Source organism: Gallinula chloropus, assembly GCF_964237585.1.
Source record: "Gallinula chloropus genome assembly, chromosome: 16".
Taxonomy (NCBI): Eukaryota; Metazoa; Chordata; class Aves; order Gruiformes; family Rallidae; genus Gallinula; species Gallinula chloropus.
Window position 1 is genome coordinate 11122458 of NC_140101.1, and position 17189 is coordinate 11139646.

General features: G+C 55.6%; 1 protein-coding gene across 1 annotated transcript in view; it reads right to left on the bottom strand.

Annotated features, from left to right (window-relative positions):
- Nucleotides 1-17189, bottom strand: part of PLCG1 (phospholipase C gamma 1) — a gene marked incomplete at its 5' end in the record, with an annotated part of 46642 nt that overhangs the window by 15841 nt on the left and 13612 nt on the right. Inside the window, 7 exons of the mRNA XM_084271525.1 lie at nt 784-856; nt 1587-1609; nt 1940-2023; nt 2888-2972; nt 7522-7569; nt 8150-8243; nt 9362-9514. Coding sequence (XP_084127651.1) covers nt 784-856; nt 1587-1609; nt 1940-2023; nt 2888-2972; nt 7522-7569; nt 8150-8243; nt 9362-9514 — 560 coding nt within the window. The remainder of the gene's footprint in view (nt 1-783; nt 857-1586; nt 1610-1939; nt 2024-2887; nt 2973-7521; nt 7570-8149; nt 8244-9361; nt 9515-17189) is intronic.

Here is a 17189-nt window from a genome sequence, read left to right on the forward strand (position 1 = left end):
GCCATCCCACCTCCCTCAGAAGCAGAAGCCAACTCGGCTTCTTTCTGCTTCCTCTCCTTCCCTGGGCGTCTTTCATAACCCAACAAAACGTCTGTGTCTTATTCCTGGTCCCCTTCCCACTCGCTGCAGAGCCCGGGCAGGGGGGCTGTGGTGGGACATGGGCAGGATGGTGCAGAGCAGAGCGCTCCATGCTCTTGGGTGAGGCACGGCAGTGCTTTTGGGAGCCATCCCCTGCCCTCTTGGAGAAGGACACCAGCAATGAAGTGGGAGCCTGGCAAGAGCCAAATTAAAGGGTCTGCCCAGCCTACGAATGTGCTGCTTGTGCCTGCATGCCTGTCTGAGCATGTGTGCTGCGCCTGCTGAGTGCCAAGGATTGCTTTTAAATGGAAAGGTCAGCAACTGGATCAGTCAGCTGCTCCTCAGGAGCTGCTGGGACCTCCTGATGGGAATGACCAGGGCACTTCAGCTGCTCCAGACCTTCAGTACCAGCCAGGATTGAATCACTCTGGTTCCTCCCTTCTGGGACCTCCACCCCTTTCAGACCTTCTGCCCATGGTCTCCTTCCTGACCAGGGTGCCTGGCTGAGGCCAGGTTTACCCTCACCAGTGCTCCCCTCCATCACCTCCTGCTCCAGGAAGGGCACACTCAGCTGTAGCTGTGCCAAGCCGAGCACCCCATGACCAAATCACCCAGTGTCATGGCAAGGCTACCCTTGGAGCACCAGATCCCTACCAATAGCAGTGCCTACCCCCCATCCCTGCCCTGGGCCCGTGTTGAGCTCACCCTCTGGGATTTCAGCAAGAAGTCTTGCAACTCCATTAGTGACACCCTGAAGTGCTCAGACCTTTCTCCACCCCTGAAAGCAGAGAGAGAGAGAAGCTTCGGTCACTCATGCAGCACATCACAACCGCTACCGGCATCATGCGAGCTGCCATCCACAGCCACCACGGTGCATGCAAGCGAGACGTGCCCCGAGCAAGCAGCACTGCAAGAGCAGAGCAGGATGTGCAGAGAGAGGCAAAAGGGGCACGACAGCAAACACACAGCAGCTGAGATTCTATGTCCACATCTTGGAGCCAGGGACTGCTCCAGGAGTCATGCTGCCGAGGGTACAACCATGTGAAACTCCTGTGAAGGGCAGCAAAAACCACCAGAGGGACTGATTTGTCCAAAAATAGCAGGGCTGGCTTGTATGAGAGTGGAAAGAACTGAGGAGGTAAGGGCAGCCACGGGGTGACTGTAGACTGCCCAGTGCTGTGGGTACCCAGGGGACAGGGACTTGGCACCAACCCTGAGGGTAAGAGAGGGCTCAAGGTCAATTATTTCACATAGACAGACTGACTGGATTTGGAGGTGGCTGACCCGAGCTGGATCACAGTGGGATGTCTTGGGGGGAAGAGAGCCTTTACTGACCCCAGCTGAAGCGTCTACAGCAAAGATACTTATTCAGAGGGCAAAAATACAAGCAACACGGTGGCAAGCAAGAGGTGTGCAGCATGCCTCATCCCTGAGACGCTGCTGCAGGCACCAAAGCACAGTGCATAAGAAAACAAGCCCTTCCCCAGCAAATGCAGAGGATTATCCACCTTTCTAGGAACGGGACACCCATCTGCAAAGAGAAGAAGCACAAGCATTAGGTTTGCACTCAATCTCACCCATGTATGTGAAAGCACAAATCGATCAGGGACAGCAAACCCACACTGTGCAGCCCAGCCTTCCTACAGCCATCGCTCACACACCGCCTTCCCCGTCCCCAGCAGCCCAAGCAGCACCGTGATAACCATCCTAAAGCATATAACTCCTTTACTCCCCGTCATCCCTGGCCCAGAGGTAAAAGAAGGCAGCAGGGTTAAAAAGGCAATTAAGAGGGGATGCCCCATAAAAAACATCGGGTCCCTCCCTCCCTGCACTTCCCAGCCCTGGAGGAGTCATGTCTTACCGTCTTCTGGGCGCTGAACATCAGGCTGCGGTAGAGCTGTGCAAACTGCCCATATGTGATATCCCCGTTCCTCTGCTCCACGTCCTGTGGGGAAAAAAAATCCCAATCCCAGAGGTGTTACAGGGGGCACAGGCAACTCTGAACCACCTAAGCAGTGTCCCCTCCAACCACAATTCCTGGGGGAAAAAAGGAGGAGGGGAAAGCTAAAACCTGGCCAGACTTTGTCTCTCATTTTTCCCATCTCTGCTAGGGCCAATGGGACCTGGCAGTGCCCAGGACATGGGCACATCTTAATCCGAGCTATACCATTCCTAGGGTGACCCACATAAAGGCATCACAGCACTGACAAAGTGTTACTGCTTACTCGAAGAGCTACAGAAGGACTGGTTTAATTTCTGGTTTGCAGAGAGCATCTGAAGTGTTGGGGAACTGCAAGACCTGAGGTGTACGCTCTCCTTGGGAGCATAGTGCTGGTGGAAGTGGCCCATCATCACGAGAAGACCCTTTGCTCCTGGGTCTGCAGTGATGCTGGCAGAGCTGGCTGCTTGGCACTTGGTGGCAGTGGGTTGCAGGACCTGGGATGCAGGATGTGGGATGCAGGATGTGGGATGCAGGACCAGCTGGCCTCACTGCCTGTCCTCCTGCACTCTGCCCCACCATGGCAAAGCCCTAATCCAGAGCCAAGAGCAATGTGGGGAGCGGGGGAGGCAGGGTGGGGCGAAGAGAAGGTGCTGGCCACAAACGGGTCAGGGTGCGGCACTCAGTGGGAGCTGGCACCTCTTCAGTCACCGCCGTGGGTGGGGGCCCTCCCAGGAAAGGCTGGGAGCCTCTGAAATATGCAAACGTTCCATGGGAGTTTAACCACCACTGGGTTTTGCTCAAAGGCAGGCAGCAGGCTGCTGAGGGTCCCTGGCGTGAAGGAGGAGAGCAGAGGGGTCACACACTTACCGTGAGTCTCTCCCGCAGGAACCTCATGTTGGGGACCCGGTAGTTGACCTGAGACAGCATGTTCTTCAGGTCCTTGGCAGAGATCCTGGCTCGGTGAGGGAGAGAGGGAAAATGTGATCAGGAGGTCTGGGATGGAGGGGTCTCACCTGGGACTGGGACACCACATGCACTGAGCTGCTGTGCCCAACGGGGCATCGGCCATGACACACAAGGGTGGATGATCCCTTCAAGGATGCCCGGCTTGGGACCAAAGGCAGGAGAATGTTTTCCATCCTGATGGACTCTGCATCGTGGAGAGTGGAGAGAGGTGACTGTGTCCCACTGGGAACTGCAAACGGCTCCTGCAAGCTGCCAGCACTGCAGGGCGAGTTCCAACACTCTCATCCCACTACAGCTGATGCTGCAACCAGTGCTTATCGCCTGCTGTGTTACAGGAGGGACCAGGGAGAAGCACTTCCCAAATATCTGTGCCCCAACAGGGATGCTGGGTGACCAAATCCCGCCTAAAACCCGCTCCCTGGCCTGCATGGTGAGCTGGAGGAGGGCAGGCTTTGCAAGTGGTTTGGACCCTGCTAATTTTATCCTTAAAGAGAGGGGAAAAAAAGGCCATTTTCAGCATCTAGCCACAGGCAGGGCGCTGCCCCAGCCATTGCCACACACAGCTGGCAGCCAGCACTGCTCTTCTCCCCCCCGAGGCTCCTCACACCAAACGTGCCAGTTCCCAGACTGGGGAGGGCTTCGATGCCAGCCCCGAGCAGGATCCCGCTCCCAGGCAGGCAGAGACAGGCAGCAAGGAGCCCTGGGCTGCCCCTGCCTGCTCCAGCACGGTTCCTTCATGGGGCTGTGGCCCTGCAGCGAGAACAAACACAGATGTCTCCCATCTGAGGGATTTAAGAAGCCGAGAGGTCTGCGTGCCATGCCCTTCTGGCAGCTCCTGCCTTAAAACTAAGTCCTCTGAGTCCACCCCAGCAACTGCAGGTGCTGGTTCTGCTCCCCATAGAGCAAGCGGGGTCCAGGACCCTGCAGTACGCTCCTGCAGCCCATAGAGCGTAGGGCTGGTCTGACCCTGGGAACGCTCACGGCTTTGGGCTACAAACATAAATACATCAGGGAAGATGTCCTGTGCAGGGACTGTCACCTGTAGCCATGGGGACGGGCGTCATGAACTGCTGCATCCCTTTTATGCTTTCTCCTAGGGAGAAAATGCACAAATGACACAGAGGAGAGGGGATGGGGGGAGCCCCGCGGAGAGGGAGAAACTGGCTGGTGTCAGGCGCTGCAGAGACGAGGACCTCGGCAGCTGGCAGGACACAGAGAGCCCTTTTTTCTGGGCTCAGGGCTGCAGGGGACTGGCACGCTCACAGAGCCAGAGCAAGACTTGGCCTGGCTCCCACGTCGTGCCCAGGACCAGCACCCGGCTGGCCAAGGGCCGCACAGGCAGCGTCCTGCCGCTCGCTGGCACGAGGGGAGGAAACAAAAAAGCTGGTGAGCGGCACGAGCATCCCCTTCCCTCACAGTTGTGTGAGCTACAGAGCCAGCATCACGCTCTCAGCACAAGCAGCAGCTTTGGTATCTCCTCCCTGCACTCCCATCTCCTCCCTCAGCAGAAGGATCCACCCCAGGGGGCGCAGGGTGGGTGTTTTGGGGAGGGGAGCCTGCCCTTTTCCTTCTCTAAGGTACACAACATCTTTGGTGAGACTTCAAGAGAGTTCTGGGAAGGGCAGGAGGGGCTGAGCAGCAGGACCAGCAGCAGGCATCGGGCTGAAGCCAGCACCCTACGCTGGTGATGCTGGACTGTTTCGGGGGCGGGGTGCTGGACCCCAGCACTGCTCATCAGCGTGATGGCACCAAGAGAGGCTACAGCAAACCCTGTACAAGCTGTGACCAGCATTTTCCTGTCTGCTCTGGTAGGAGGATGGGATACTATTCACTGTGTGTTGCTAATAAAGTATCAGAGACCTTGCATAAACAGCGTGGTGCTATTTTGAGACTAGAAAGTAAAATCCAAATAAACAAACTAATTTCTTCTACGGAAGTTTTTATGACAAACAGGCCAAAGGACAGATTCAGCCCTCTCACAGGGGATGAAACCAGCCTGCAGTGCCTTAGCTCTGCTCTCAGCTCTCCTGGCCAGAGGTGAAACAGTCTCCTCCACAGCAGCTAGGAAAAAACCCCAGCATCCTGTTATCCTCCTCTTTCCACCTAACCTCCCTTGGAAAAACAAATACCCAAAGGCCCAGCAGCCCGTGAAAACAGCCAACATCTGCTAGCGTGCTGGAAGGTATGCACAGGCACCCAGCAGGGAGAAGGCGGAAAGGAAAGGGCTCCAGAGGGGCAGGCTGGGGGGGCATGGGGAGAGTATGGGGTACACGAACCCCAGGGATGACTTCTTCAGCTGCCAAAAACCTGCCAGGTCTAGAAAGAAGCAGGGATGTTGACGGTTTGCAGGAGAAATGCTTTAAAAAAAACCCAAACAAAACCAAACCACAACTCACTGTTGCCTTTTCAAACCTGTTTCCAGGTGGAAAAGCAAAAGCAAAGAGCCCCGAGACACCGGAGTTCACGCTGAAACGCCTCGCAAGGCCAGAGATTTCATCCGAGGGATGCACGTGCCCCTCAACTGCTGCCTCTGCTCTGCACAAAACACGTCTGTTCCTACGGATGCCTGCAAAATGGGGAAGCCCCAACCCTCTCTGCTTTCCCCCTGTATTGCTGTTTTGCTCCTTTACTGCCTGGGCTGGAGCAGCAGCTCTCCCAAGGAAGCGGTTTGTGTTGAACTCCCTTCCCCTGACTGACAGGTCAGGAACGTGCTGGATTTTGCTGCCTCAATTCTAACCACAAGTAGAAATATTGTATGAAGCAAAGCAACAGGAGGGCTGCAATGGGCTGGCTGTTGGCTGAGTGGGATGTGCCCTGGGCACACCAATCCATACATTCAATTGTGTTTGCCCTGCCTGTGTGTCACTTTGTCAGTTTTACTGTATAAACCGGTAAGAAAAAGGACCAAAGTTTTCCATCTCTCCCACACTCACGCTCCAAACCCCCCAGGCAGCCACCCCAGCACCTGCCTCAGTGCTCTCCCTTGCTGAATTAGGAAATATCACGACCAGTCACCACTGCAAACCAGTACATCATGTACAAAACCCAAGCTTGGATTTGAAAGGTGTGTGGCATATGCAGAGAATCTGCAAGAGATTAAAGGTGCCTCTCCTTCCTTTTCTGCCTCTGTCAGGATTTATCCCTCCTCCGCAAAATCCCCGGGCACCCAACAGTGCTCTCACCATGCCACGATATAAATCATCACAAAGAGTCCAACACAGTGGGACTTCCCCCATGCAACACACTCCCACAACTCTGAGATGGTGAGGGGTTGCATTTAACCCTTGGCAGCACGACACTGGGGCCATCCGTCCATCTGTCCTGGCTGCCACAGGGACAAAAAGCAGGACAAGAGGACCTGCTCACTTCTCCTGGTGAGTACAGAGCTGTGATTTTCACCTGCTGATCCACGGGACTGACCTTTCTGTGGTCACCCATGGTTCCCCCCTGGCACACACAGCGGGGTTTGTGGGGTGAGTTTTTTAGCAGGAGCTTGCTCCAAGGATGAGGACTCAAGGGCTTGGGGTGAAGCATGGGAATCAGTAGCAGTGTGAGATTGATGGCATTGTTGGGGACCATGTGGACAGTGCTCTGGAGCCCAGGGATCTGCTCTGTGCTCTGCAGCCAGTCCTGCCTGGCACCCAGGCACACAAAGGGGGAGATGGGGCTGAGTGCTCCACCACAGTTGTGGGATGTGAGCTGATGTGTGAGTGATGGCTCCATCACTGTCCTCTCTGGAGCAGGACCAGAGGAATCCCCTGCCCCAGGGGAGCACAGTGACATGGAAATCAATGCTGAAAGGTTAATGGGCTGAGTTAAAATCACCAGGGAAAAGCCCAGCGTCCCAGGGATGAAAGCAGGCAGATAACAGCACCTCAGGAAGAGGAGGCTGGCAGCCAGGAAAAGCAGGTGACAGCAGAGGTGGCAGAAAGCCAAGTGAGGTGGAACTTGCTTCCTTGACAGGCAAATGTCCCTTCCCTTATCTCCTCATGATGGATCATGACCTAATTCCTCTCCCTTACCTTGTCATACAGGTTCAAGCATGACACTTCACCTGCAGGACATCACTAAGCATTCACCCAAGAAGCCCACAAGCAGTGGCTCTGCTGCAGCCCACCAGCCTAGAAGCCAAACAGTGGGATGATCCATGGCCTCACGGACCTCAGAGTAGGCAAACAAACCAAACAGGATGGAAAGTAATGAACACAACCCAGCTCAGCCCTGACGGGGTGGCACAGCCGCTTGCTGGGTCGCTGGTGCCTGCTTCCTTGGGTGAAGGGCTCTCAAGGTGTCACTGGGGCTGAACAGCTGGGAAATACATCAGGGACACAAGAGAGTTTTGGGATGTGTTTTTCTTAATTCAGTGAAAATCAGCCAGAGGAGAATTGGGAATGAAAATGAAAAACCTAAAGAACCCAACAGAAAAAAAAAAAATCTAAAGCAAAGGCTGGTATTTCAGGTCGAAGGGAAACCTTTCCAGCTCAAACCCTCCCACGAGTGTGCACACCTTGTGCAAGTGACACCTTCTCTCTTACCTGTCTTCCCGGTTGCGATCCAGCGAGTAGAACTGCTTCCGGAGCCACCTAAGTGGAAAGGCACAAACACACACCCACGCTCAGCCCCAGCTCCTCCAGCCCATTCCATCTGGTGCTACCTCTGGAAGATGCTCAGCACCTTGCCATCCATCCCACTGCCCTCCTTCCCATCACAGAACTTGGCTCTGCTCTCCTTCCAGAGGCAGGCAGCCTACCCTATTTTCACACAGACAACCTGCCCCCACTTTAAAACTGTCGCTGTTTGAAAGCAAGTCCACAGGTAAGACACAAAAGAGAAAGAAAATCAAAGATATTCTCTTCTGAGAGTCTGAGAACATTCTGAGCCTCTACACTGAGCTGCTACAGATTACACAGGCTGCCCACACATAAAAACATCTGGTTTGTGGTAAAGCTTCTTGGTCCCTGCATGTAAGATCAAACTCTGGCCATAGATGACGTAGCATCAATGGGATGAAGCCTCTCGAGTGCAGAGGCAGCAGCACCAGGTCAGCGTGGCTCAGAGACGGAATCAGATGTTGTCACCAGCATCACCTTTTTCTGTCAAAAAAGGACAGAAAAGGGAAAAAAAAAAAAGAAAACAAGTGCAGGACAAGGACAAGTTCCTCACCTTTCAATCTGCAGGGGGGTAGCAGCCCGCAGAGTGTCTGCTACCAGCCAGTTCAGCCCCTGGATCCACATACTGACCTCGTCCTCGGAAGTGGCTGTGGAAAGCGCACAGGGGAAATGGGAGGAAGGGACGTAGGAGCTGATCACCAACCCAAACCTCTCGGGACTATCCCAAATATCTCACACCCACATTCCTTCCTCCATCCCCTTTTTGCTAACAACCCCCTCCCGTGCAGATGCTCCAGTGGGCTCCTCTCCCCGCTGAGCTCCCACTCCCCTCCCATGGGCTGTACACAGCTGGCTGCACCCCTGGCCGCTGCATGTCACTCTCCCTGCAGCTCCGAGGGGTTATCTTTGTCCCCAAGCAGTAACGCTCCAGTCGGCCTGGATGACAGGCCAGCACCTGCTTGGCAATGCGTGCCAGCTCCCCCACAGCCTCCCCATGAGCAGCTCCATCCTTTCTGAGGGCACAAGCGCCGTCTCCGTCCCCGTGTCCGGCAGCAGGAGCCAGAAGGCAGATGTGCCGTGGACATGAGGCACGTCTGCCTCCATCAGTGCTCGCCTACATAGGCTGAAATGAGGCACAGGATCACGAGGCACAGGATCACGTACTATTAGCCAACAAAGATGTGGTGCACCAGCTGCTCTTTGTTTGAACAGGAGGAGGCCCAGCAGCACAATCCTCCCTCCTTCCAGAGAAAGCGCAAGGCTGGGTGCTCCGAGTCCTGCTCAGGCCAGCTGAGGAGGCGCTGAGGCAGGCTGAGGCCAGCACCACCGAGGCACCACAGCTTCAGGAGCTGCCCTTTGCCACCATCAGTGTTTTCAGAGCTGCAAGGCAGAGGCCAGAGAGATTTGACCACTTCACGCGTGGGCCACTGGCCACGGCACAGCTGGCCAGCACCACCGTGCCAAGCTGAGATAAACCCCTTGATTTCAAGCAGAGTGTGGAGCTAGGGGCTTCACTTCACCCAACGTTTGGGCTTACTGGGCAAACTGACTGACTTCCCTAGGGACTGGACGTGTACCCTTCAGGCATCAATGTCACCTTCTTCCAAAGACACCCCGTCAGTGTGGCAGGAAGAGCATCTGCCACACTGACATGGTACGTGCTGCTTGCTTGTGGAAGGGTGCATGGGAAGTTTGGGTCCTGTGTGGTGATGAGGTGAGTCCCCAAACCTGCCCTGGCACAGCCCCAGGGCCATGAGTGCTTTACCTTGCAAGCTGAGGGTCTTCAGCCTGAATTCTGTGCCATAGAGGACAACGAAGCAGTGAGACGGGTCCAGCCGGAAACATGGATCCTCCTGGTACCGGTCAAAGTCACGTGAATTTTTTCCTGGACGAATCTCTTTGATTTCACGAATATCCACTAAGAGAGAAAGGGGAAACAAAAGGGGAGTTCAGTGAACAGCTTGAAACTCCCATGAAGCCGGAGGAGAAGGAAGGGCACAGATAAAACAGTTTAGCCATCTGAAGAGCAGGCTTACTACCCAGCAGGTGATGGCAGACCCAGGTGTGCCCACAGCACCGCAGTGCAGGGCTCTGAAAAGCTCAGCCTCAGGAAACGTGTTTCCCTGGCTGCGCTGGAGAGCAAGGATGGGATGGCTGCTGGGGATGGCACCTTCTGCAGTGACTTACTGCCTTCAGCCACCAAGTGAGCCATTACAGCAGTGTCCCAGCCCTCTCCTGCCACCACCAACAGCATGGACTGAAGAGGGGAGCTGCACGCAGAGCTCTAGCACAGTCCAGTCCAGCCCTCAGCATGGCCGCAGGTGCCCAGGTCCTCCCAGAGTAGCTGCCCACACCTCTCACCTCAGACAAGCCCTTCAAGGGCCCCAGCTCGCTCCTCAGCCTCTCAAAGCGGCACACAGATCTTACTGGTTATCTCGCACATCTCTTGCCATGCACACGTGGTTGTGCATGCACACAAACCTGTGGGTACAGCCCCTTCTTACTGGTTCCCTAGGAACCCTCCACAGCCCCCCCTATTTACCCGTGTCCCCCAAGAATGGCTGGACACCTCATGCACAGCAACCCCCAGGCAGGATGAGCAGAGGGCAGTGCTGCTGCTGCTGCAAGCTCCTTTGCCCTTTAGCTTCACACCTCACACGTTCCTCTTCCTCCACCCCACACACCTCTGCAAGCTGCACTTCTTTGTGTCTTTTCAAGGCAGTAACTGTTGTTTTTTTTTTCTTAAGACAGCTTATCTACAGAGGTGAACCCTCTGAGGGTGCTGGACAACATCCTCCTTGCAGCTACTGCACCTTACAAACACCACAGGCTCAACATCTGCTGCTCTCCAATGTGCTTCCTCCAGGGAATGGCTGGAGAGGGCAAGATGAACTGTAAGCAACCGAGCCGCAGCCAAATGGACCCTCAGATGGTGCCCAGCAGATGACAGCAGGGCAGGAAGCACCATCATCACATCAGGTTTCTGGGACATGAGGACAGCATCAGGGCTGGTGTCACACCTCAGCAGCTGTCCCTGGTGGGCCAACCCAAAGGTGACCAAGTGTGGGAGCACAAGGGACAGCCTAGAGTGGGGACAGCCCACCGGGGACATCCTGGCAGAGAACAGCAGGACAACTGCAGGCATGGTGCTGGTGAGGAGGCAAACCTGCATGGCTACGTGTGGGTGCTCAATCTGATGGTGTGGCTGTGATGCTCTTCTGGCAGCTTCAGCTCGGGGAGAAGAGGAGCAGGTAACTCCAACCAGCTACTTCAGAGCCGTGCCCCTCCTCGAAGGGCAGCTGTGAGCATGCTGGAGCATCAAACACCAAGCAAGGAGAAGGAACTGAAGAGATGCTGGTAAGGGATCATTTCCCAGCCACCCTCCCTGGAGGAAATTCTGGGAAAGGACTCACATTGCCATAAAACAAAGAGAAAACAACAACAGCAACAAGAAAAAAAAAATCACCCAAAAAACCAAACCAAACCCAAGAATCTTTGCTTCCTGGAAAAATAGTTCCTTAAATGCTCCAGGGAATCAAATAACAATGTTTCTGAGTCACATTTCCAAAGCAGATGATGCTTCTGAGCAATGCAGGACAGAGATTACTGCAAACCCAGCGTGTAATTCATCCCAATTAAACTCCACTTACTGCACTCACCATGGATCGACTTTTGCCTTTCATTTCAATTTACTGCAGTTTAAAACTAGACAGAAACCCGACCTGCTCGTCACCAGCAGCAGCAGCCGGCAGCACCGAGCTGCATCGCGAGAGGCGATGCTCGCTCCAAAGGAACACCACAGGCCTGGCTTTGGGGAGACTCAGAAAGCCCACGTGAGGGACCTGGGATGCTCTTGTGGCAGGATACAGGGTGCAGCACCCTGGGTGTGTGCCTGGAGATGACGGCAGCCTGCTCATTGCCTGACACGGGGCACATCCTGACTGACCAAGGCAATAACCACCGGAGCTCAGCAAGCCAGGACAAGAGCACAGAAAGACCCAGGTACTTGGGGCTGCAAAGTGGGGTGACCAAAAAGCTCCCTAAAATAAGGGTATGAATGTTTAAGGCTCCGTCTACCCTTCGGAAATGAGCTGTCTGGAAGTTCACAGGTTAGCGTGCCATGCCGTAACCTGCCCCCGTGCTCACATCCTTAGTGACAGAGCATGTCATTTCAGCCCTTAAAAAACTGTGTCACCATTCAGGTCCCTCCACTCAGGACACGCAGCCCCAGCCCTGCCTTTGCAGGATGCAGGGCTTGACCAACGCGGTTGGAAAGAACTGGCAGCTGGATTCCAGGCAGTAACTACTGAAGGATGGTGCTAAAACATGAAGGTCCTTCCCCTGCATCACACTGCAAGCATCTCCCCTCCTCCTCAGGATGCTGTGGCGTGCTAACTATGCCCGGCACTCACCTCTCGCTGTGAGGAGCACCCGTGGGTTAGTAAGAAAATAGTAAGACAGAGCTATTGTTACAGACTGTGTATTGAGGTGCTTATCGGAGAGAAGCACGCAGGGAATTCCCTGGGCAGCCTGTGGGAAGGCCGCACGCCTGGAGGGAGGGGGGTAAAACCCTCCAGCCCACGCGTGCTTGCAGCTGCTTGCTCATCTCTCTCATCCTCCCAAACATGCCTGCATGTGCCGGGGAGAAGGCGGTTTTTAGGGTTTGGTTGTCATCAGCCCTCGCCTTGCTGCAGAGGAGCCTCTCAGACCCTGCTGTGCGTACACTGACTCAAACACCTTCCCGGCCCCCTTGCAGCGTGGAAGGAAATGACTCTCAGCAGAAAGCACACACTCAGCAAGCACAAATGCCACCGTCCCAACCGTGCAAGCACCACAACGTCGCTTCCCTGCGCAGCACCTGCCTCCATCCCAGCCCAGGGCCATCCTCCAGCACCCCGCTGCCAGAGATGGAGTTATCTCGCTGTGCCCCAAGCCTCACAGGGGTTTTTCCTCTTGCTGCTGTAGCTGGTGTCAGCTTGGCGAGTTGCTGCAGCCCCGGGGGCGTAACCCCAGTTTTGCACAGCACAAGCCAGGACCCGCTGCCGCAGGAGCGCACAGCTCGGGGTGGGTTTTACAGCCTGGGCTGAGCACTGCTCAACCTCAGCTTTGCGACAGGCCGAAAGGCTGCAGGCAACCTTGCGCCGGGCTCGCAGGCCCGCTGGCAACGAAGGCAGAGCCTACAAGCCCCATCTCGACCTGCACACGCCCGGGTGCCACTCTGCCCATCCTCCTGCCTGTCCCCACAGCCAGGCACGTTATTCCAGACAATAAACCAAACTCCAACCTGTAACTATTTCCACCATAGTGCACAAGAGGCCCGAGTCAAACGCAGCCGTCTCCGTGCACCCAGCCACCCTCCTGACAGTAAACAGGAAACCCAGCGCCCGCAGCAGCCTCCCTGCCCGCCCAGACTTGGGCTACCTTTGTCTTTTGATCCCCCCCACAAGCCTGATCCCACCATGGTTGACACAGAAAGCGCTGCTGGCTGCTGATCCCACACACTTGGATCTGCTTGCCAGCACCTGCGTTTACCTGGACAGAGCCCTGTGCCTTTGCAAACCTGCAGCGAGGGTTGGGAGGGTGGGAGCTGGGCTCCCCCACCAAGGGCAGGCAGGAGAACCTGGCAGCCAGCCCTGAGCAGGGAGTGGGAATTAAAAAGGAGAGGGCAGATGAGTAGAGGTGAGCTGGAGGCACAGCAGAGGCTCTTCATGAGTGCAACAAATGGAAAAGTGCCAAGCATGTGCTGGAAACAACATCTAACCGCTGCTTCGACACCCTCAGCACCAGCAAGCCCCCAGCTGAGCGGTGCCCTGGGCTCCTTGACAGCTGCCCACGTGTCCTGCTGTGGGTCCTTCCTGTGAAAGACCTACCAGGGATGTGGCCAAAGACCAGGGGATGAGTGTCCAGTGGGGCCCCAGCACTGCAGGTCATACGTGTGCCTGGGCAGGGGGGCAAGCGGCAGGTAATCCATGATGAACCCTTCAAAGAGAAGCACCTTGTCACCAAGGTGAGCCACATCTCCTCAGTCCCAAGCCACTCTCTCCCAGAGCACGCTGTGGAAGGCAGCAGCCACTGCACAAGGCAGGAACTGGTGTTCACCCCACGGGGACAGTGGCAAGAGGAGGAAGAACTCGGTGCCACGGCGCTAGCAGAGGTGGAGGGAAGCTCTCTGCTGCAATATGAACCCCACTGCAGTCTGGCACAGCTGAGATGTCTCCGAACAGGGACCAGCAACAAACAGGGCCAGATAAGCAGCGGATGAGATGGAAGGGCTGGATCTTGCTGGCCACCCTCCAGCACTCCCAGGCGGACGTGCAGGCAGCAGCCAGGAGAGGCTCTGTGAGGGAGGCAGCAAAGCCCATCCAGCCCGGAGATGCTCTAAGCAACTCACATGGTTCCAGGTCACACACTGAGCCATGCTGTGGGTGTGCCAACAGGTTATGTCCTTCGCAGCCCCCCAAACTCTCTCCCTACCAGCTCACCATCAGCAGGAAGACCTGCATCCCTCCCCACTTGCCTTCAGAAAGGACACAGTCACGTTTCTGAGCAAAGAGCCTCCCCTTCAGCAGGAGCGGGTTGCATCAGTAAGAAAAAGCTGGCTCCACATCCACCACTGAAGAATAAAAACCAACCAACATATTACCCGCTGATTATATAAAGATCCACCCTAAAAGTCATTTAAACCCAAACTTAGTCCAAGCCTCCTTGAACCGCTGATGGATGGGGTGTTGTAATGCATAAGGGTAAGGACACCCTGGAACCAGCTCCGAGGGTTGCAAAATCTCCACCTCCAGAGGATTTTTGGAAAGTTGTAAAAGTGATTAAATAAAGAAGAAGAAAAAAAGAAGCTGACAAAAAGAGGGCTTAGTCTGGATTACCTTCCAGCATGGATTTAACTGGAACAGCCTCCAAGAAAACGCCCACCCCCTCGACTAGTATCGCTCAGTGCAGGGTGTCTCTCCCTAGGCACGCCTGGAGCAGTAACAGCCACATGGTCACCCCTAATCCAGCATGATCTTTGCTGATTCTGCCCTGACCCACCAAAAACCTCCAGGCTACTCGCTCTGGGAAAGAAAAACAGATATTTTTTTTTTCAAAAACTCAAAGTTTTCCTGCTATTTGTCATTGTGGATCCTACTGAGCACAACAGTGTGGACATCCCACAGCTTCCCATCGCTGCAGGGGGGCACTGGGCAATCAGGGAAAGGCTGCTGAGGAAGAAAGAGTTAAAAAAGGCACGACTCATATGTACATGTGGTTAAAAATAAGAGAAATCTATTATGCAGCAGCACAGAGGATGAAGTAGTGCCCCCTCCCCTCCTAATGTTTCAGTGGGAGCCCCCTGCAATGGGTATTCAGCCAGCATGGGATATCAAGAGCTGCAGAAACTGGGGGGGACTGCAGCCCCCCTTTCCTGCCTGGAGGGGGACTGCAGTTGGTTTATCACCCCACCAGCAAAACCCTGCCCATCCCGGGGCTGCTCCGCACCCACCCTGCGTGCTGGATTTGCTGACTGTAACCAAACACCACTCTGCAAATAAAAAAAACCACACACCAAAAAAAACCAACCCCCAACCCGACAGAACCAAAAATCCCCTATGATTTCAGGGGAACGGTCGAGCACACACTAAGTGCTTTGCTGGACGGGGGCCAGAGCCTTCAGCACCTCGCAGTCTGCAGCCCATCGCCTGCCCTTTGCTATTTATCAAGCCCCTTCCGCCTGCAACGCTCCAGCTCTCGGCCCACACGGGCCCATCCCCACGTGCCCTCGGGATGCTGGAGAATCCGGCAGGCGGTAACTATCCCAGCTGGAGTTTGGCTGGATTGCAGAATTAAAGGTGGCTCTTACAAAAGGCACATCGCACCCCAGAACCAATGCAGAGAAACGGGGTCCTGCCCTTCACCGCGAGCAGCCGTGGTAACCCCGATCGCTTAGAAAGGTATTGCAGAGGAGGGAGCCATGCATCTCCCATCAGTAGAGTGATGGCTGCTCCATCTCCCTACCCCCACCAGCCCCCCCTCAGCAGAGGGGACTGCTGCGGACAGTGGGGTGGTGAATTACACGTCTCTGCACAGAGACGCAGCGATTGGGGTTACTGCCTCCTCCTCCTCCTCCTCCTCCTGCCTGCACTCCCGGCCGCGTCTGCCATCAGCGTTGCTGTGCATCAGCTATCAGGTTTCGGAAGGACAATCTCAGGCCATTAACAGATGGCATATCCAGACAGGACGACAAGAAACCAGCTGAGGTCTCTAATTTGACCTTACTAATTTTTTGGAGGGCGGGAGGCTGAGGCATCTGCAGAGGCTAATGCAAACACCAAACCAGCAGCACCCTGCGCCCCAGCAAATCCCTCGTCCTCGAGGAACTACAAACAGCCCTGTGGCCCTTTCAGTGGGGCACCAGAACCCCTGCAAAAAGCTCTCTCACCACCACTAACTGCCCCATGCAGGGACACCACCAGCCCACTGCTTGGGGTTGAAGTTCCCAGTGCTTTCCTTGCTGCAACGTTCAGGGACTTCTCCTGCCCCAGGAGAAGATGCTGGTGGAGCTGTTCTCCTCTCCAGCTGGGTCTCAGGTTGCTCCATCTCACCCGGTACCTGCACCAGCAGCACCAGCACCTTTTGCTCCAAGCCACTGCACTCTGCTATGAAGGGAGGGTTGCATTAGCTCTACCCCAGCAGCAGAGAGCACCTTAGGAGAGAACACACAGGAAACAAACAGCTCAGTGGGCTGGAGAGGGGATGATGGGGAGCTCCCATTAACCCAGGATGACGGGAAGGGAACTAGCCTGGATCCCAAGGCAGATCCTGGCTCACCTCTCAACGATCTCCGTCAATCAGTGTGGAGCAGGAGGATTTGGCAGGAAGCTTAAATGCCGCCCAGGGAGCCGGCAGCTCTACCCAGGCACCGGCGCTGCACGGCGGGCAGCCCACACAGGGCACGCTGGGACCTGCCAGCTGCTCCACGCAGCTGCTCTGCAGGCACCGGTGCTTCCTGCCCTCGCCTCCGGCAGCCGCTGCCTCCGCTGTGCCCCTGGGCCACGTGTCCCACAGCTTCTGAGCTCTGGTACCCTCCCTGTACCCCCCAAAAATCCTTATCAACTACAGAGGAAACTAGAGGAGATGCGCAGGGAGATTAGGAGATGCTGCGCGGCTGCATCGCTCTACAGGAACCACCCTTCTCTCCTCCATCCCACAGCCTGGAATGGGGAGGGATAAAGGTCCGTCTCAGACATGCCCACAGGGCACTGTGGACCTCTCCCCAGGCTGACCCAGACCTTGCTGCTCCACCAGCTTCTGCCTCACGCAGGTGGCCTTCACAAGGTCACGAACATCCTCCCAGTGCTAGAAGCAGACGTCGCTGCGGGCTGGCAGCTGCCGATCCTGTAGCGTCAGCACATCTCTCCCTGACTGCAAGAAAATATGAGTTAAAAACCCAAAGCTGATCACCCAAGTGAGCAAAGCAGGACGCTGGTCTCTCACAGCCTCTGCCCATAGCCCTGCGCAGATTTGGGACACAAAGGCTGTCAGTCCCCTCTCTGGTGGTCTCAGCCTTCCCCCCTGCCAGTGTGGACACCACATCCATCACTACT